Raw genomic sequence first — 20,508 nt, forward strand, 5'->3', positions numbered from 1 at the left:
CTAGCCAAACACTCTATTTCTGAGCTGCAGCCTCAGTCTCCCCTAATACCATCTTTAAAGACTCTCTCTGTAAATTTATCTAAACTCTGATGTCCTATCAGTTTGCACTTCAACACACTAATTTGAGGAAGAGGACACAGTTTAGCCAGTCATAGTTATCCAGATTGATAAGTTTACTCTGTCAGAAGCCAGTTGGCTTTATAACCCAGTGTTTTGCTTTGGTCCAGGATGTTGTTGACTCTTGAGGTTATTATGCGTTCAAATTCTGTGTCAGTTTCAGAGATTATTATTGGGAGAGATTAAAATGATATTTCCTGTGACATCACAGGCTTTTGTTTATACTTATTTGAGTGTCTGCTTTGTGCTAGATGATGTTCTGGGTCAAATGAGATACAAAAATAGGTCTGTGATTAGGGCGAGGCAAGTGAGGGACTGTCCATAGGCACTGATGTCACAAAGGCACCAAAACTTATCAGCCAAGATAAGGGTTCTAGTTCTGGATCTGTTCTGCAGAAGTGACTTGGCTCTTCAGTTTCCCTTTCCCCTTTCTGTGATACTGATGTAATGGCCCATGGTCAGTCCTGTTGTAGTTCCTGACTGATATGAATGTATGATTCCCTTCTGCTTCTGGAACTCTGCACTACTAAATGAACTCTGTGTCATTTAGTAACACATCCTTGAGGCTGACAGATTGGACTTCTGGCCACTGTGACTCTTTCCTACTTCTGAAGCAACACTAACTTCTCACTGGTGGAGACCCAAGGTTTTTCTTAAGAGAACCATAATAAAATCCTGGTGACGCAAAGAGGTTACCAGCAGTGGGTGGTAGGAACTAGGTAAGAATATGGGAGAAAAAAAAGAAAAAACGAGAACACAATCCACAGTCAACACACCAGTGCTTCCAAATTAATTTGGCTCAAATCAGTTCTCCCAGACCTTGTGGTCTTCGGAGCCAAAGGCAGGCACAGTAGTTGTGGCTTAGCAGTGGTTTAATTTTGGAGGCTCTAGAACCACACAACATTGTGGGTTGGGTAGAGAGAGAAAGCAAGCCCTTTGGAGGCCCCTGGAGGACATGGTCTTGTGCAGCGCTTTCAAGTCACAGTCTTCACTGCTTACAACCCCGAGGAAAGCCCACCGGGAGTGCCTCCACCAAAGTGCTGGACACTAAGTCCTCTAATAAGAGGGCTATTTATACAGTCCTCTGTGAAAAGGCACTTGGATCACATTACCTCGGGTAGCTTGGGAGTGCTTGCTACTATGCTGCCGTGCCCTAAATGCTTCCTGGAGAGGGCAAGGAAGGCCTGCCTCCAGGTATTTATGGTTCCACTCTGTACTGTCCCAGGCTGCTGCTCCCTCTGTTACCCTGCTGGTGTGCATGCACAAGCACAGGTGTAGACAGTTACGATAGGTGTATATGTAAAGGGAGACCGAGACACTGTGGGGTGTTTTGTTGGACTGCTTTTTTGCTCTTAGTATTTCCCACTTTTAGATTCATTTCTTCTGGATCCTGCCCAAACCCATGTGACTCTGGTACTTGTATTATTTACATTTCTTAAAGGAGGAAACTAAGGTACAGCAAGGTTAAATGGCATGCTGAAGGTCACTTGATTGGCAAGGAGTAGAAAAACCAAGCCCTCTGTGATTTAAAAATCCATGCTGTATGACCTCATGCCCCAAACTCCCTGCTCAACTACCTGGTAACTAACTGCCTTTGTTTCTTCATTAGAGGGGGTTTGTAATTGAGTGTACTCCTGAGGGGTTGGTGTGCTATTCAGGCCTTGGGCAGAGCTGGGCACATACTATTCATTTGCCCTTCTTGTCATGTGTGATTATTAGCTAAGTGACTGCTTCTCCATATCCATGGTTTTATCATCTGTGGATTCAGCCAACCTCTGATTGGTCATTGAAAATATATCTGTTTGAAACACATACAGGTGTACTTCTTTTTCTTGTCTTTATGTCCTGCACAGTGTAATCTAATGGTTTACTTAGTGTTTACATTGTCTTAGGTGTGCTAAGTAATCCTGAGCTGATTGAGGGTTCCCAGGACATATTCAGGTTACAAACAGATACTGCATTTCTATAAGGTTCTTGAGTAGATTCTGGTATTTTCAGGGAGTTCTGGATCAAACCCTCATGAATTCTAATGGAAGATACCCTGTATTACTATATAAAACAATTTTATCTAACCAGCTGTATATGTCATAAAGGCTTACCAAGGAAAATCTTGGGTGAGTGTTATTCTCCAGTAACTGAAGCCCTGATTTAAAACCCATGTTTGCTCTTAAGCACTACTGCTAATGGATTGTTTCTTGTAAGAAACAACCAACCAAACTCTCAAGCTGAGTCCTGTGAGCTGCAGCTCCATCCTGTTAGAAGATAGCCCAGAGCAGCCACTCTGTCTACAAAGAGCCAAGTGCTAAATAAATTAGTAAATGAACTCTGCAGATGGTCAAAAGAAGGTCTTCGTGATATATCCCTAAGGGGAAAAGCAGTGCGTGTAGTATGTAAGCGTCTGTGTGAAACAAACCTGGAAGTCTATTATAACTGTCCCAGCATCTTCCTCTTGGGCAGAACTGAAGTGTAAGGAAGATTTATCTTTCACTGAATACTCCTTGTATTCTTCATTGGAGTGTTTGAAATTTTTGCTGTGTCTCCATTTCAGCCATTCAGTAAATAAATATGGTACTTATCCCCCCACCCCCAATTACTTCTTTGGTGGGTTTTATATTATTTAATGAAACCAAATTTGATTAGGTTAATAAATAATGATGTTGTACTGTGAACTGCCCTTTATGACACTGTACATCTTGCAGCGTGTAATACTCTCTTTAACAAGCTACTTATAAGTAGTTTTAAGAGAAAGCTGCAGGATCAGAATGACCCAGCTGACCTTAAGGGCCAGTGGGAAGCATCCCATCTCCAGGTTCTGTCCTAGGGTCAGGCAGTCTGTGTATCTCATTGACCTTACTTAAACCTCCTCCAGCTCAGGGTTGGGCCATGATTCATGCTGTGGTCCCGAATCATCAGGAAAAGGTTTATAAAGGCTAGACATTTCAGGAAGATTTATAGTGCTTTGAATGGAAGTAAAGGTTTGGGTCAGGGGTGGGTAGGTAGAGTCAGCAGGAGCTGCTACAGCACAGGGCATGCGGAATGGAAGAGTAGAACCCTAGATAGTGCAAGTATTTCATCACACACTATCCTTAACCACTAAAATGCCTGTATTCATGGAGACGGCTAAACATCCAGAGTGTCTCTCTTCCTTTAGTGCTCCAGCACTGCTATTTTTGACCAGTCTCTATTTCAGTCTGGCAAACAGCTCTTCATGTCTCAGAGTGAGTTTGACGATTTGGGCCTTCTGAGCATTGCATTCTCTTCTCAGCAGGGCAAACAGCTGGGGAGCCAATAGCGATGGAGCTAGCAGCTTACATTGAACTAACGTTTTTTTTTTTTTTTTTTTCTTTTTAAAAGTAGAAACAATCTAAAAGTTAGCTAGCTGTGCAGCTAGTTCCTCTCCTTTGAGGTCCAACTGTCTTCTCCATAAATCAGGCAGCCCTGTTGAAATTAGAGCTTGCTATTTCTGACTGAGCCTGTTGCTCCGGGACTGCTCATCAAGACATACAATTCCTTGTTAATCTTTACCTCCAGCCTGCTGTTCCTGCCTAATCCACTTCTAGCAGGCTCATGGAGAGGTGAAGTGCTAGCCTGCCGCTTGGCCTCACTCTTTTGGTTCTGGGGTATGGATCAAGTGGAGTGATGTGTCATAGGCAGAGCAGGGCTGGCCTGAGACCAGGTTCCTCAGCTGAAGTTCACCTGCATTGAATCTCATACTCTTTGTTTCAAGTTCAAAATTGAGTTATGATAAGCAGGCAGGAAACAATCTCGATGTTACCTGAGGGGTTATGAATATTCAAGCCTGCCCCATCCTTCCTAGCCTGTGAGCTTGCTCTTTTCTGCTTTGCCCGTCTTTGTTCATCTTCTGGCTGTGTCATCCATGTGAAGTGCTAGTCTGGGGTCATATGACCCCAGGCTAAGTATTTAAATGGACTTAAACTTACTGTAATGTAGGGAATAACAGTTGTTGCTATCTGACTCAAAAGTTGCTTCAAGGACAACGCACGTGGAATTTGGGCTGTAATTACAAAGAAGCACAGGTAGTTGTTAGGAGCCTAGATCTTAAGGCTGGATTCCCTGAGCCATTGTCACGTATTTGTGGTGACTTTGGTCCAGCTACTGTACATTTCAGGGTTTTGACTGCTTCATTGGTATACTGGGATGTTTCTGGGACCTATATCTAGGTATCTAAAGATGAGATGGAAAAGCTCCTAGAATGGTAGCCACTTCATGAAGTCTCCAGCATAGCACTGCTGTTATCTTTACTGCCACCAGCGCCCTCTGATTTCCAGTGTTCCTTAAGAAACGAGTTCTTACATAGGATGACTTGTTGGCAACACATACTCAACAGTTTTCCTTGCTCTGATAAGACCTGCCAGTCCTTTCTAGTAATCAGTACACTGGTGGGTACTGCGAAGATTTATTGGTTAAGATTAGGACTGATGAGAGTTTTCAGTACTTCCACACTGTGATGGGAAATGGCAGGGCAGGAAGAGATAACAGTGAAGCAGAAACTATGTGATTTAAGGGGCAGTCAGATAAGAGACTGTTAAAGTAATTAATTGTCTATTTCTACAAACAAGGGCTCTTTAAGTGGAGAAAGGCTTTGCCACATGATACAGACCTGCCTTCTCCCTGCCAGATGCTTCAGTCATGAAGCTAGTGAAAAAGGCATTCTGTGTCCCACAGTCAGTAATTGCCAAGCTTCATCCCTAACTGACTTTGGCTCTGAAGAAAGCAAATGAGATAATTCAAGCCCCCACCCCTTCTATTCATTTCTGAAAAGATGGCAGTCAGCCATATTATTCAAACAAGTATCCAAGTCGTGTACTTGTTTGAATACAGCTGTCATTTCTGTGTTCTTGTCCTCAAATGGAGTAAGATGCTTTTTGTAAAATAGACCTCTCTTAAGAAATTGGGAACAAGATAATCCATTTTTATCCCCTCAATTCCTCTTGTTAAACACTATTTCTTTCTACCCTACCCCCCCCCCCCCCCCCCGCCCCAAAGCCTGACTTTGTGCCTTGGGTTTCTTATGGCATTTTGGGCTTACATTGGAAGTCTGACTTTGGATTCTCTTCCCAGATTTAGAAATACACCCCCATGTAAAGAGGGCAGATCACACAGCCTTTGTGGGTAGACAGGCAGGCTGTACTTTGGTTTGTGGGCTTTCCCTTCTATTAAGTGGTAGTAACTGGGGAAATCTGGATTTAGAATATTGTAACGGGAGAGGATCCTGGAGAGTGAATCCTATCTGTAGAGGAGTTTCAAAATTGTTTTTGTTTGTTTTCTTCAAACATCACTGAGAGGCTTCATCAGAGTCCAACTAAGCTGGAACCTCAAATAGATGAGGGTGAGTCCAGCCCCCTTGTTACGTCGGGAGGCACACTGAATGCCCTGGAATGTCATACCTGTGAGTGAGCAGGCTCCAGCTCTCATTCTCATGTTGTCCCTTGTCTGGGGGCAGAGAGCCAGAGTAACTAGGAGGGATCTGTTCTTCCTATCCCCCAAATCCTTTGTGACTACTTTAGTTTACCAAGATCATTTCTGTTGATGGTCATGGGATCACATTTGGCTAGAACCTGTACCATGGCCTATTTTCACTGTTCCTGTTAGTCTGATTTTTGAGTTTGATGGGAATCCAGAATGTAGTTCCTTTTTGTGCTTTTTTTTTTTTTTTTTTTTTTAAACCAGGGGCATGATAAATAGTTAGGTTTTTGTTTTGTGTGTTTTGTTTTTTCCAATGTGGCTTGTCTTCCCTTAAAACTGATTCTAAATTCTTTTATGTCACATCTCATTGTATCCTTATTGTGGTTAACTGATTTGTTATTTTTCTTAATCAATTTAAGTGCTCCAAGTGACGAATTACTTCTTTTTCTTACAGGTACCTTAATAACAATGAACTGACAGCCATACCATCCTTGGGTGCTGCCTCCACGCACGTTGTCTCTCTCTTTCTGTAAGTGGTGCCACCTGGAGACCCTGGGCTGTGTCATGGGGCCATGGTGGTTGCTGACACTTGGGTAGCAAGAGCATGTGTGTTCGTGTGTTTTCTGGTAAACAATGGCTTTTCTTAATGTTGCCTAATAATGATGATAGCAAATGCTTGTTTTGCTGTTTGGGAGTTTTTAGTATTGGAATTTTTGCTTCATTTCTAACTTTGGGAAAATTAGTCACCCCCTTCCCCCAACCTGCTAGAGGTACTTAGAACTAGATCTCTTGCTTTTAGTATTAAGTTCCAACTTGGGTTAATAAACTAGATTAAAAGAATGAACTATGTCAGTCTCATCTTTGTGCGGTGGATTTTGGTAAACCCAGTTTACTTTTATTATGGTCCTACGAGCGCTGGAGCCAACTTAACATCAAGAGTTATCTGTCACCGCCAAGTGTTAGCTGAGGCAAGACCTGTGTATGGGAGTTGCTTGTGCACCTCTATGACAGAGCACCCGAAGGGACAACTTGCACAAGGAAAGATTGATTTTGGTTGAAGGTTTCAGAGGGAGGCTAAAATTGGGGTCCTGGTAACCTCCAAAAGCCTGCTCTTAGTGGTACACTTAGGCTACTAGGCTAGCCCTTGCTTCTAAGAGTTTTGCAGCCTCCCCAACAGTACCATCAGCCAGGGAACAAACATGCAGAACAAGCATGAGTCTGGGGTGGGGAGGGGGGCATTCAAACTCAAATCACTGCCTTGTGTTACTGTAGACAAAACATTGGAAATGAGAAGAAGCATACAGGAACTTAACCAAAAAGGAAGAGGAGGGAGCTTTGAGGGTCTTATCATTTAAGCTGCTTCCAGCCTTTTCTGGGGATTATGCATCTGGCTCCACCCCATTCCTGTGGCATCAGGTGAAGTGCCACTGGTTTAAGCTCACTCAGCGGTCTTTCCACATATGTCCCGAGTACAGGAATGAATGATACTAGCTTTTATTGGCAGCTTCCCCAGAAGAATACCGTATTATACTGAATTTCCAGTCTCCACTTGCTCCCTGCATGCCTTTAATTTGTTGGTTTTAGGATGCAGTGTCTCACCTGTATACATCATTTTCTCAACACAGGCTCAGCAGGCTGAGCAGAGGGACTTAGCAGGAAGTTAATAAGATTGTTGGTGCAGCTTGCAGATCTGATTCTGGCTAGCCACAGGCACTGTGTTCAGGGGTGCCTGTCCTGTGAACTTTACCCTGGAGCTTAACCCTTTTTATAAAGGTAGCTTGCAGGAGAGCCCGGGGAGTAGAATTGTGACTCACTCTCTGTGTCCTGGAAAAATGACTTGCCCTCCTAGAACCTCTTTTCCGTCATTTACAAAATGTGTTCCTTATCCTTTACACATTCCTCATGAGCAAGGCCAGGACTAACAGAGAGTGGAATGAACATAAAACGTTTGTTATCCCATGAGATGTGAATTCATGGCCACTGCTTCTGGCTGGTGGCTGGTCACAGCTCTGTGGAACTTGGTGAGCTCTCACTTTTAGGACCATAAGATTTGTGAATCAACCCTTGTTCTGTGAGGTGCTTTGGGGAAAGCTGTATCCCTTTTAGATGGGCAAAGGTCTGTTTTTTTTTTTTTTTATTTTTGTATTCACTTGGCCTTTGTGCACAGCATCTGCAGAGTGTTTAATTGCTGGTAAATTAGGTCAGTTAGCCTTATGTGAAGCTAATTAGGGATGTGATAGTCCCCTGTGTGTCCATGAAGCACAGCACTTGAAGATGCGTGTAACTTCTGGAAACCCAGGTTTCTGACTAGCAGTTCCTGTCAGTTCCAGGCATGCTAGAGTGCAGAACCTCAAGCCACACCCATCACAGTCCGTATTTAACAAGGCCACTTGTCCACTCACTGGAGTACAAGAAGTGCTGGTTTCATTCTGCTTGCTCCTTACTTGGGGAGGAAGCCAGGGAGGAGTAGCTCCCCAAAAGTCTTCTTAGTTACAAGACAGTGATAGAACTGAGACTGGATGAAAATTCCCTTACAGGTAATTCTGAGCCACCTATTCCAGTGGGAGGGGGCCCCCTGACATAGACCCTGGGCCCCTGGCTCTCTGAACTTTGCCTTGCTCTACTAACTAAAAATCTTGTTTCTATTCTTTGGCACTAGTGCCAGGGAGCAATGAGGCTGTTTGGCTCTGTTCCTCTACTTCCATTACACTATGTTGAAATATGTAAAGAAGAAAAAAAAGCCTCACTTTCTGTTGTGATTCAGTTTGGAAAACGCAGGTTCATGTTGGCAGCCACCTCATTGGTTTACTCTTGTCCCCATCTGACTTGGGCAGTAATTTCTCTGAAACCATAAGTTGAAGTGAAGAGTCTTCATCTTCTCTGTTCCCAAACTGTATTTCTGGTCCCTGCAGAAGTTTAGTTAGCAGTCTGGGGAGCACGGTTAGAGGGCATTTTGCTACCAGCAGATGAGCAGACGGGCCCAAGGTCCCCTCCTGATGAGAACAGGCAGGGAAGTCACTGCACGTCATTCAGACTTGGAGCAGCATGCTTTCTTAACCTCTGCTGGGTTTCAGGACTGCACAACTGAAAGGTGTCAGGGTTCTGTAAAGACTTAGTGGGTGCCTCCTTTGCTTTACCTAGATGATGTCCATGAAGATATGGCCATTCAGAGACACTCTAGTCCTTACCTCGAAATTCTTTCCCTTAGCTACATAATTTTTGTATTACTGGGGATTAAACTCAGGGCCTTAGATATGCGAGGCAAATGACCATCCAGGTATACTTGTTGGGTGCCAAATGAGGGTGGATTAGGAAGTCCATGAACTTGAATTCCCCTGCCTCAGGATTGGGAGTAGTACCATTATGTCTACCTCTTTTGAATAGATGGAAGATCCGTGGAATAGAATATATTTCTGCTGGGGCCATGTGAGTTACGGAAGCTTGGGCAGCATTCTTGGGGTAAATTTCTCAATAAACATGTCAAGGGAAAGCAGGGGCCAGATGTATGCATGTCTCTCATTGTCATTGACACAGGTGTGGCCCTGAGACAGATTGCTTTTTCTTTTCTCTTGTTGAATGTGGGAATTGAAACACGGTAAAAAGTATCTGCTCACTCTTACTTTCTTCCTTCTGTTACATAGAATTTGAGAAGGCAATATCACACACAAAAAAAAAAAAAAACATTTACCCCCTCTGCTTGAACTGCTGTTGTTACTTGAGACCTTAAGTAGAAAGTTTGTGATTTTCAGTGCAGACACCTGCCATTCTGGATACCAGCCTTAAAGTGTCCCTATCTTACTCAGGACTCCTTTTCAGATCACAGTTCCTTCTCTCTAGGTGTCACCGTTGGGAAGGCCTCATGGAAAAGGTTCAGTTTTGTGCTTTTGTTTACTATCGGGGCATCAAAAAAAAAAAAAAAAAAAAAAAGAGTTTAAGAGTTTCCGGAGCTGGTATCATCTAGCACAACTTCTATTGGTTAATGCTTTCTGATCAGAGGGATCTGATTCAGTTAAAGTATTTGTCAAAGAACAGGTTGCTTTGCATTAGTGTTATTAAGGATAATGCTGAAACCATTTGTCCTTAATAACAGAAGGCATGAAAACCCAAGGAAAGCTTTTTAATAGGATTGGGTTGGAGTGAGGGAGCTCATTTCATAAAAATGGATCTCAGAAAAAGAAACAGACTTTAATTAAAAAGGAACAGAATCTGCCAGCAGATTTTTACGTTCAAGATATAAAAAGAAAAATTGTTTTGAAAGTTCAGGAAACTCGCCTTTTGATTCTCATGGCAATAGTAGTGTTGTCTGACAAATCCACATTATTTCTGTTGTGGAAGGTTTGTGCTTTTCCTCCAGCATTGCTGTACTTGGACCACTGAACAGTGAGGGTGGTCCGTCTTTCAGACCAGGGAGCATTGCTGAGTGAAGTGGGCTTTGACTCCGTGTCTTCTGGCAGCTGCAGCATACTTCCATGTGATGCTTGGGGGTGGGGGGCTGCCTTACTCTCCAGGTGTGGAACATCTCACACCTTATTTGTCACTATGCCAAGCCCTTTGCTCTTCTCAACCTGTGCCCTAGACAGGCAGGGCACCTGAGCAGCAGTTAGTTACACACAATTGTTTCTGACTTTGTAATTCTGCTATTTAAAATTACGTTGTTGCTTAGAAATACTTCTCTTACACTTTTTTTTAATTATTATTTTAGTTCACTTGTATGGTTTTTATGTCCTGCACTGTGTGCGTGCCTGGTGCCCACAGAAGCCAGAAGATGGCACTACTTCACTTGGAACTGGAGTTACAGGTGGTTGTGAGCTGCCATGGAGGTACTGGAATCAAATCCAGATCCTCTGGAAGAGCAGCCAGTGCAGAAATTAGTTAATAATGAAAGTGGAACTGAAAAGCAAATCTTAAAGGGGAGAGAGCTGTGATCCGCAAATACTCTACTTCCCTACCCTCCATAAGCACGTACCAAAAACCAGGGATACAGGAATTTCATGCAACTTTGGAAATGATTCCTGGCTTCAGGACCTGAGCTCAGACCATCAGAAATTAGGCTTGAAATACAGGCAAATGTATACTGTGTGGTAGTGGTAATTGGTTGCTGATATCTTTCCCTTCCTTCCTTCCTTCCTTCCTTCCTTCCTTCCTTCCTTCCTTCCTTCCTTCCTTCCTTCCTTCCTTCCATTTTTTTTTTTTTTGCTGTGTATTATGTTTTTAGAGACAGATTGTAGTTCAAGGTCACAGGTGTAACTTTGTTGGATGTAGAACGCCGATGCTAATATTGAAGTGGTGTGTGTGCTTTGGGACAGGAGTGTTTACCCCTCAGCCGAGAGGCAAGAGTAGGCGAGGCTCTTGCTTTTGTTTTTCCTTAGCTATCTTTCAAACTTGCTGTGAGTATATCCCCTGAAAGGCCAGTACTAGAAGACATATTAAAGAGTTGATGTAAAAATGTAAAACAAAACAAAAACCTTTTTTAGCACACGGTGTTTATCCCAGGAAGGATGAAATAATGGTCATATTTAAAAGCTGACGGTTATTGTCAGATGGTGGGCTCATTTTTACTGTTGTAGAAATTGAACATTGTGGGGGTATGCAAGTTGAGGTGGCTGTAGCTGCTCTTCTTGTTGGTATACCATCTGCCAGTCATCGAGAGAAGAAAGATGATCAAGTGTGTTGAAAGCTGGCCGTCCTGTTCTGATTCAACAGTTCTGTATGGGATAAGACAGTTATTTTATGCCATCCCAGATGCTGCTGTCCTGCCATGGAGCACCACTGTCTGGGTTTATATGAGATGTGGGAGAGAAGCCCTAGGGTTCATGTATCCTTCCCAAGCCCATTGGACTTGATATCACCTATGTGGTGACAGGTACCTGCCAGGAATATTGGGCTCCAAGCAGTCATTACTCAAAGTTGAGTGGCAGGAGACAATAAGCATAAGTGCCATGGATAGACTGAGCATGCTTGAGTCTCATGGCTGTTACCAGTTTGTTGCTGCTGAGCCTTTTTTTTTTTTTTTTTTATTGGTGACCTACTTGGGGCTCTCCAGGTGTCTTTTCATGTTACTAGGGAGGGAAGGAGACAAGGAGTGCTCTTGCACAGCCCAACCTGGCAGGAGACACACTGCCACCTGAACATTAGCACACTGGTGACTGTTGTAGCTTGCCCCCCAGGGCAAGAGTTAGTTTTAATACCACTTACCTTACTGCTGATTATCAGTTAGTAGTATCTGCTAGATGCTTGTCCTTACCTAAGTCTTGAAGAGCACTTCGTTGTTTCATGTGGAAGTTAAAAAGTGGTGTTGGAGAAGTGTGCAATTCTCTTCTTGCTCCAGTAGGTCCCTCTCTTGTCTATTCCCAGCCTTGCATTGTGCACAACCCTTCAATTTCTGACTGCTTTCCCATCCTGCAACCCTACCTTTGTTTCAAAAGGGTTGTTAGGACTATCTGTTGTTACAGCCACCTTGCAGTCATGTCTTTGTTTTAGGAGGTTGTTATAACTAACTTGCTATGCATATGACCCTGCCTATTTTGCCCACCAAATCCCCCATTTGTAAACCCCCGACCCCCAAGCTATAAAAAACTTGTCTTTCTCACATCCAGGGTTGCTCTCTAAAAGTCCAGACTTAGGGTGAGACAGCCAGCTGGCCAGTCCCAGGTGCACCTCTAAAATAAATCTTGCTTTAATTAGTCATTCATGGATTTGGTCTTTCTCCTTGCAGTTTTCAGGTTTTAACAAAAGAAAAGCAGTAGGGCACAGGCTGGTTTGTGATGGACTTCAGGGTTGTACATTAAGGCTGCCATGCCTGCTGTGAGGCTCCTAGGAGGGGCCCAGGAGAAACTCAGTAATAACGGGTCTAGATCATCTTCTCTTAAGGAACTCCATCTGGCTGCACAGAAGGATGGACAGATAATCACCGTACAAGGGCTGAGCACTGTCTTAGGTCCCTTCCTGTTGCTGATGGATGGGTGACACAAAAGACTCTCAGATAAAGTGACAATTTACCCGAGGTTACGGCAGTAGAAAGTATGGCATAGTGAAGAAGTCAGTTGGCAGAAACAAAAGTTCAAGCAAAAGCCTACAAAGTCTTCAAGAGAAGGTGGGTGTGATGGAAATGACCTGCAAAAGGTCACCAGGCTTAGGGCAGGATGCTTTGACAAAAGTCTCAGTCCTTTCCCAGCTGTCTGTTCCATTCCCATTCTTGGGAATGCCTTTCTCTTCCTTAATACACTGTTCCTGTTTCTATTACTGTCCATGTGTTTCTGTTGTAATCCTTTGTTCTAGGACTCAGGAATTTGGAAATCTCAGTGGGTACCCTGTGGACTCTGATCCACGTCTCTAATATTAGACTTCCGTTTTCCCTCCTCCTTGAAGTGGGTATAATTTACCACTGTTCAGCCAGCACAGTGAGACCCTGTACCATTCGGGGGTACTAGCTGGACTAACAGACATGACTAGCTCTATTTAGGGTCATGTGCCTTTTTGTCGTCTTCTTTTTTTTTTTTTTTTTTTTTTTTTTGGTTATCAGACAGGCTGTTCGGCAAGCCAGCAAATTTCTGCTGAAAGGCCAAAAAGGACCTGTGGTCTCAGAACTGCAGACTCATCGGATGCTGGGTACCACCACTGAGCCTCAGGATAGAAAATCCCACTTTACAAAGAGAGTAGCCTGTGCCCCAGCAGTTTCCTGGGGATTCTGCAGCACAGATGTCCTTTTGCCCTCAGTTGCAGTGAGCTTTTCTCTGGGAAAGGAGCCGATGTGGCCTCCTAGAGAGCCTGCCAAATCACACCGTCATGACTGGTCCTTTTCCTTCTTTCTCCCCTCCTTGCTCTTTGAGAGTGGGAGTGGTAAGCCAGGGAGATGAGAGGTACATCTGCAAGTTATTTGCTGAGAAAGTGAAGGAACACCAGCTGCAGAGCTGGGGGAGCCCAGGCAGGGGAGCACTTGTGGAATACCAACTTGGTCATGGAGGTTCCTGCCTTTTTGGGAACTCAGCAGCTGAAGTTGTACTGCTGAGTGTTGGCTTTTGTTAGATGTCTGGGTGGTGGTCTCCTCCCTCCCTCCCTCCCTCCCTCCCTCCCTCCCTCCCTCCCTCCCTCCCTTCCTCTCTCTCTCTCACTCTCTCTCAATATAGCACAGGATCCAGTGGGAATACAGGCTGCTCCTGATGCTTGAGAAACCAGGAAAGACTTGGAGGGAGGAGCCACTCCTTCCAGCAGTGGGCTCTGAACACCCTCCAGGGCTCTGTGAAATGCAGCTTGGAAGCAGAGCTGCTCTGGTTGCACAACCTCCCGTGTGAAAGGGGCTGGCTCCTGCCCATATCAACAGACTCATTCCAACTGGGCCATTTCCTTCTCCCCTCCTCCCCTCCTCACTTCCTGCAGGTGGCTTCTGTAATCCAGTTAGCACTTGGGGAAGCCTCTTGTGCACATGCACCTAATCCGAAAATGGCTGGCTTGACTTTGACCTGCAGGATGACCTTGCAAAGAAGGCAGGGTCTATTGTGTCTGCTCACACCTGGGAGCCATTTTCAGCTGTTCTGGCCCAAGTGGAAGAAATGTGTTTGTGTGTATGCCAGGCCTTTCTTTCATAAGGCCTGTCATTGTTGGGCAGTATATGGGAAATAACTGATTCAACCCATTTGTGCAATGGTTCACAGTTTTAAAGATGGGCTAGTTAATCATTATATTGACAGGCATATGAAATGGATATTTTTGTGGTTACAAAATGAACAGATGTTATCTTATCCTTCCACCCTTTTAGATATGAAACAGTGAACGCAGATTTGGTGTATGTAGGCATTGTCCTGTGTGCCTCCGAGGTACAGTTCTGTAGTCTGTGACATGCCAAAGGTACAGAGACTGCGAGTGTCATCCCAGAGGTTGCAGAGTGACAGATGGGTCCTGATCCCTCCACCCCCACCCCCTGCCGCTAAAGCTGGTTGTCCACTTTGTTCTGGAATGATGTGGTCTGGGAGCCTAAGAGGACTTCGTCAAGTTCAGAGCTGACATATATGTTGGGTGTGGGGCATCTCAGAGTGTGGGGCAAGATGCTTCTGCCCAGGTAACGTCCAGCTTATTTGTACATGGATTTGCTTTACAAGCATCGTGTTGGTCTCAGGTGAGCTCACTGGAGCAGCTGGTGGTGTCAATCTCATTAAGAGTTAGAGGGAAAGGCTTCCTGTGCCTGCAGTTCAGGCTGGTCCTCCCCATCCTCTCCCAGAGCTGTTTGTTCTGAGAGGTTATGGCTGTCTACCTCCTAAGAGGTAGACACATGCAGGGAAACTATCTTGCTGCCAGGCCTCTGCAGAGCCCCAGCCTCTTTTGTGGTAATGCCAGCAGAATTGCCCATAATGGGACATGCCCTTGAAGACATCACTCTAGGGCAGATTCCTATGCCATTTCCTCACTTCCTGGATGCATTTCAAACCCAAACAGCTGAGGCAAAGGTGCCAATTTGTGGTTTCTCTTCCCAACTTAACTGGGTGCTGAAAGTGAGTGTGGGGAGGCTGCAGCACCGTAGCATCCAGGGCCTGTTCTCTCTAATGCTACCAGTGTCTGCTCAGCTGTGTTGGTACATAGCCTAGGGAAGATGAAAAGATACTGTCCTGGGGAGGGCTGCTGGGAAGTACTTTTGAACCATATGACTCTGTGATGGAGGTAAATTGGATCTCCTTGCTTCATACTGTCACATGTAGCTCCAGGGTCAGGGTGACATGGCTCTTACCTTGATGCTGTGTGCTTTGGGGTATTGGTTTCCTTTATCCCAAATAGGTGTCCTGGTGTCAGATAGTCTGTCTGCCCCAAAGTTGATCTCATTTGCAGATATTCCTTCTGGATGATCTCTTAAAAACTTGGAGTTCGCAGGTAGGTGTGTGTGTGTGTGTGTGTGTGTGTGTGTGTGTGTGTGTGTGTGTGTATGTATGTATGTATGTATGTATGTATGTATGTATGTATGTATGTGTCTGTGCATGCACGGCCTGCTGTGTTCATTCTTGGCTTTCTGGTATATTCTTTTTTTGGGAGCTGTGGAGTATAGCGCTCTCACTCTACCAGGCCTTCTGTCAGCTGCGACTTCTGGCATTTTTGGTTTTGTTATACTTTTTACTTTGGGGTAATTGTTGATTGACAAGTGGCTGTGAGAAATAGAAATTCCCTGAATATCTTTCGTTCAGTTTCCTCAGTGGCTCAGTCTTGTAAAACTTTACACCCAGGATATTGATATTGATACAGGCAAGACCCAGAACATACCCATACACACTAAAGTCCCTCCTATATTGTCACACCCACGTCCTTCCTGCTCCACACTGGATTGCCATTCCTCTCCAAATTTATACTTTTTCTTTTTTTCATTGAAAGTGTTGCAGAAATGGAGCAGTATAGCACACTCTGCTGGGACTGGTCATTTCTGTTGAGTGTAATTCTCTGGAGGTTGGTTTAGTTGTGTGCTGGTACTTTGTTTCATTCTGTTAGCAGGCTGTATTCCATGGTGTGGCTGTATCATACTTTGTCTAACTTTTCACCCATTGAGGGGCTCCTGTGGTTTTTCCAATTCTTGATTGTTTTGAATAAAGTTGCTGTGACCATTCATGTACAGATTTTTGTGTGAATATAAATCTTCATTTCTCTCGGGTAAATGCCTCAAAGTGCAGTGGAAAAGTTGCATGGCATTTCATATTTTGATTTTTTTTTAAATTTTATTTTATTTTATTAGTTCTAGTTAGGGAACAAGCTTATTTCAAGTCCCTTCTCCCTCTCCCTCCCCTCACCCCCAAACTTTCTCCCCCACCCCCAGCCCACCCCCCCAACCCCATCCACCCACTACTCCCCAGGCAGGGTAGGGCCCTCAACGGGAGCTCAGCAAAGTCCACCAAGTCTTCCTATGCTGATCCTGGGCCCTTCCCCATGTGTCCAGGGCCAGAGTGTAACCCTTCATATGGGATGGGCTCTCAAAGTCCCTTCTTGCACCAGGGAAAAATACTAATCCACTACCAGAGGCTCCCTGGAGTGCAGAGGCCTCCTTATTGACATCCATGTTCTGGGGTCTGGATCAGTCTTGTACAGGCCTCCTGGACAGCATCTGGGGTCGATGTGCTCTCCCTTGTTCAGGCCAACAGTTCCTGTGGGTTTCTCCATCCTAGTACAGACCCCTTCGTTCTTCATTCCTCCCTCTCTTCAACTAAATTCCCGATTTCGGCTCATTGTATATCTGTGGATGTCTGTCTCTGTTTCCATCAGCCACTGGGTGAGGGCTCTAGTTCCAGGTCAGTCTGCCCATATTTTGATTTTTAAGAAACTGCTGGACTCTTCCAGAATGGCTGTACTAATTTATATTTCTGTTAGCAATATATGAATAACCCTATCTTTTTTTTTGGTTAGTATTTGGTGGCATATTTCCATTTTTTAGTTCTTTGGCCATTCTGATAAGTACTTAGATATGTTGGTATATTTTATTGTGATTTAAATTTACATTTTTCTGGTGGTGGTCATTGATGTTCAACATTTTCTTCTGCCTTATTTGCTGCCTGTGGGTTATTTCATTTTTGCTGTTTTTGATACAGGATCTGGCTGTGCAGCCCAGGCTGGCTTTGAGGCCTCATTCCTCATAGGTGTGTGTCCTAGTGACCAGCTTATCTGTGAGCCTTTTTACTGAAATATTGTCTTACTTATTGTCAAGTTTTCAAACTAATTATTTTGTTTTACTTCTTGGTATTTGTGTTCTATAAGATTCTAGATACTGTTTTGTTTTTGGATGTGTGCTTTGAAAACATATTCACCTAATCTGGTGTTTTATTTAACAAACTTGTTCACATTATAAATACCTTAAACTTGGGGATAGTTTAGTCCAGTGCATTAGTTTCTTACCTTATGGAGTGTGCTTTTTAGGCTCAAGTCTAAGAATTTGCCTAGCTCTAAGCTAAAAGATTTTCTGCTGTATGTTTTTTCAGGTTTGCCTTTTGCTTTTACATCCACAATGACATGCTTTAAAAGTTTGTGTTTCCAAGGAAGAAACAGCAAGTGCTTGCTCTTGTGGGAATGAGGAGCAAACTGGATGGGGGACTGGTGGTTTGGGGAACAGTGGTGCTGACTATGGTGCCACTTTGATGCTGTGGCAGTCTTGTCATCTATGGGATGGAAAAGGAGGATACCATTAAAGCCCAACTCTTAATCCTAGTTTTCCAAGTGCACTTAGTTCGTATGCTAAAAGGCTTGGGAAATTGCGTGGTAAGAGATAGTCTAAATCATATGATCAGATCAAAAGTCTTCCAGATGAGGCAGGAAACAGGCCTGATTTTATTTTTAAAAAGGCACATCATGGTATGACTCCCCGGAGGGAAAGGACTTTGTCTTAGAGGCTGCAGCCAAATGCTGAAACAGCTTCCTCCTCAGCCTGGAACTGAGGGCTGTTTCAAAGCTGGCATGTGGATCTAGGGGAATGTTCAAGTGGCAGGTGAAGACAGGCGGCCCTTTGGTGGCCCCTGAAGACATTTCCAGGACATCCTGGTCCCATCAATCCCTCTCTGTTCTCTTAGCCACTGACTGTGTAACCTAACTGCCTGTGCTGCTCACAGGACAGCACAGCTAGGAGTCTGAGAACACCTGGGCTTACACTCTTGTTGGCTGGATGATTTCCAGCCAGGGTATAACGGTGAGTTAGGATATGGATAAACTTTGTCTGGCATGGTTGGGAGCAGAGGGTAGAAAGCTTCTCCTTGGAGAATGTGTCTTTGCCATCATACTTTCTGCCTAGGAAATGAAAGGCACCCCCACCCCTGATCTATGTAGACATGGGGAAGCTGACCACCTCAGTCATGTTCAATGTCTATAGAGGAGGTCTGGTGCCCTAGAGCAACAATGTGTTTGTAGCTTGTAGGCTAAAGGCCTGGGAAGCTCCTTACAGGTGTGTGGGTCACCATTAGGAGACTGGGGTGGGGCGGGGGACAGACAGTGTCTCCTAGCTTCACTTACTTCCTCAACATCTGTATAGACAGGCCCTACCACTGTTCTGATTACATGGTGGCCCAGCACAGAGGATGCTTCTCCCTGGTGGGAGTCCTGGGTTCTGTCCAGTGATGATCTCTTCCTCAAGAGTCTGACTACTACCCACCTCTATCATGAGGCCATTCCACATCGCTGAGACTGGGATTCATGTGCTGGCTTCCTGTGTAAAGGCAAAATGGGAGGTGAGCCTGGTTGTGGGCAAACTCCAGTGAATTTCATCCAGGTTCTGGCTGGAATGAACCTTTAAAGTGTCTACCACCTGGAGTGGGTTCACATGCTGTGAGACTGTTACGGTACAGGGCTCCAGACCTCAGCAACCCAAATCTTCATCCGTGCCTGGTGCACAGGCAGTAAAGCAGTGAATGCCATGCCCTATACATATTCTTTACCTAGGCATTTCCAGTTAAAGATTGGGTCCCAAGAGGCTGGAGGGATGGCTCAGGGTTAAGAGAAGTGTCTGTTCTTCCAGAGGACCAAGGTTCAATTTCCAGCACCTACATTACAGTTAACAACTGTAACTACAGTACCAGGAGGTCTGATGTCCTCTTCTGTGCTTCACAGGTACTGCAATACATATATTCAGGAAAAACAGTTAGATACATGAAAATAAATAAAATCTAAGAAAAGAATTTTTAAAAAGATTAGGTGCCAAAGCTCAGCATCTAAATTCATGTTGTTTTTTTAAATAAGCTTATTTACATAACTGGCAAGTGCATTGATATTGTGTACAATAGTAAGTGTGAAGATTTGGTTGCTGTCAGGCTCTGGGTGAGAGCTTCTCCCTACTTTGCTCTGTGTAGGACTTTTAGAATACTAGTCATGCACAGTGATAACATGTATCCTGCCTTTTGGCTTACCACATGGGATGGACATCCTCCTGGGTATCCCTGATACCAAAGGTTGACATGAAGTGTGGCCCATACTAGGGAGGCTGTGTTCCATAGGGAATGAGGATTGAGGTCACCATGTTGTTTTTCATTCGGTTTCATCTGTTCTGGTCCTGGATGGTGAGGTCACTAGGAAGAAGGACCACAAGCATTGGTGACAGGGCCCATTGGTTTTTGGGCTCCTTAGTGCTCGCCTCAAAAACCAGCATTTGTGAGTGGTCTCTTTCATGGGAACCCTTGCTGGGTACAGCCCCCTAGTGCAGAAAGACTTACTCCTTATAGCTCCTTGCTCAGAGCAGCTAGGGTTTGTTGCTGACCTCACTAGATCCCTTTCCTATCTTGTTTTAGCAACTGCCATCTGCTTTTTCCTTCCTTCCTTCCCTCCCTCTCTCCTTCCCTCCCTCCCCTCATCTAGGAGGAAGAAAAATACATTTAGTACACTGCTGGGGCAAAGGACTGGGCAGTAACATGAGTGCTGTCTGGCTTTGTCCATTTTGTGGTCTAGAGACAGCTGCACAGGTCCCGGGGGCTGGGAGAATCCTCATTGTTCTGTGTAGTTTTCTTCCCTACAGGCATGGACCATGGCCTTGACTGTGTAAGAGGCTGGCCTTAAGCTTGTTTACTGTTAGTCAGGAAAGGCCAGGCCAGCCTTACAGTACCCCTGGCTGTGTGGTTGAGCCAGGACTAGAGGCTTGACTGTATGGTGCTCTGCTAAATTGCAGGAACATGTGGGCTGAGGTTTAGTGGCAGGGAATGATGAGCAGAGGAGCACCATGGGTGTGCTGGGGTCTGTCGGTAGCAGGTGCAGGTGGCTCAGATTGGAAACAAGGAAAACAATTTGGGGGCAGATAAAGCTGAGAGAGCATCTGGTGGCCATGGTGGCCTTGACCATGAACAATAAGCACTTAAGATGCTTATCGTTTAAGCATTTAAGATGTCTGTGTATAGATGGAAATTCTGATGGAAGTGACTGTCTTGCCTTGATTTCTGTCTCCTGATTCCAGTTGGTGCCATATTGCCCTGCCAAGATGCCAGGACAAATTCCATTCCTGCAGGTATGGAAGGAAGTCCAGGCCATCAGTGT

General features: G+C 44.6%; 1 protein-coding gene across 2 annotated transcripts in view; it reads left to right on the forward strand.

Moving 5' to 3' along the window:
* Positions 1 to 20,508, forward strand: part of Lrig1 (leucine rich repeats and immunoglobulin like domains 1) — a 102,232-nt gene that overhangs the window by 40,047 nt on the left and 41,677 nt on the right. The window contains exon 3 of one of the 2 annotated variants that reach the window (XM_027428925.2): positions 5,999 to 6,073. The exons of the other annotated variant lie outside the window; for it this stretch is intronic. Coding sequence (XP_027284726.1) covers positions 5,999 to 6,073 — 75 coding nt within the window. The remainder of the gene's footprint in view (positions 1 to 5,998; positions 6,074 to 20,508) is intronic. 2 annotated transcript variants of the gene reach the window in all.

Source organism: Cricetulus griseus, chromosome 8 (assembly GCF_003668045.3).
Source record: "Cricetulus griseus strain 17A/GY chromosome 8, alternate assembly CriGri-PICRH-1.0, whole genome shotgun sequence".
Lineage (NCBI taxonomy): Eukaryota > Metazoa > Chordata > Mammalia > Rodentia > Cricetidae > Cricetulus > Cricetulus griseus.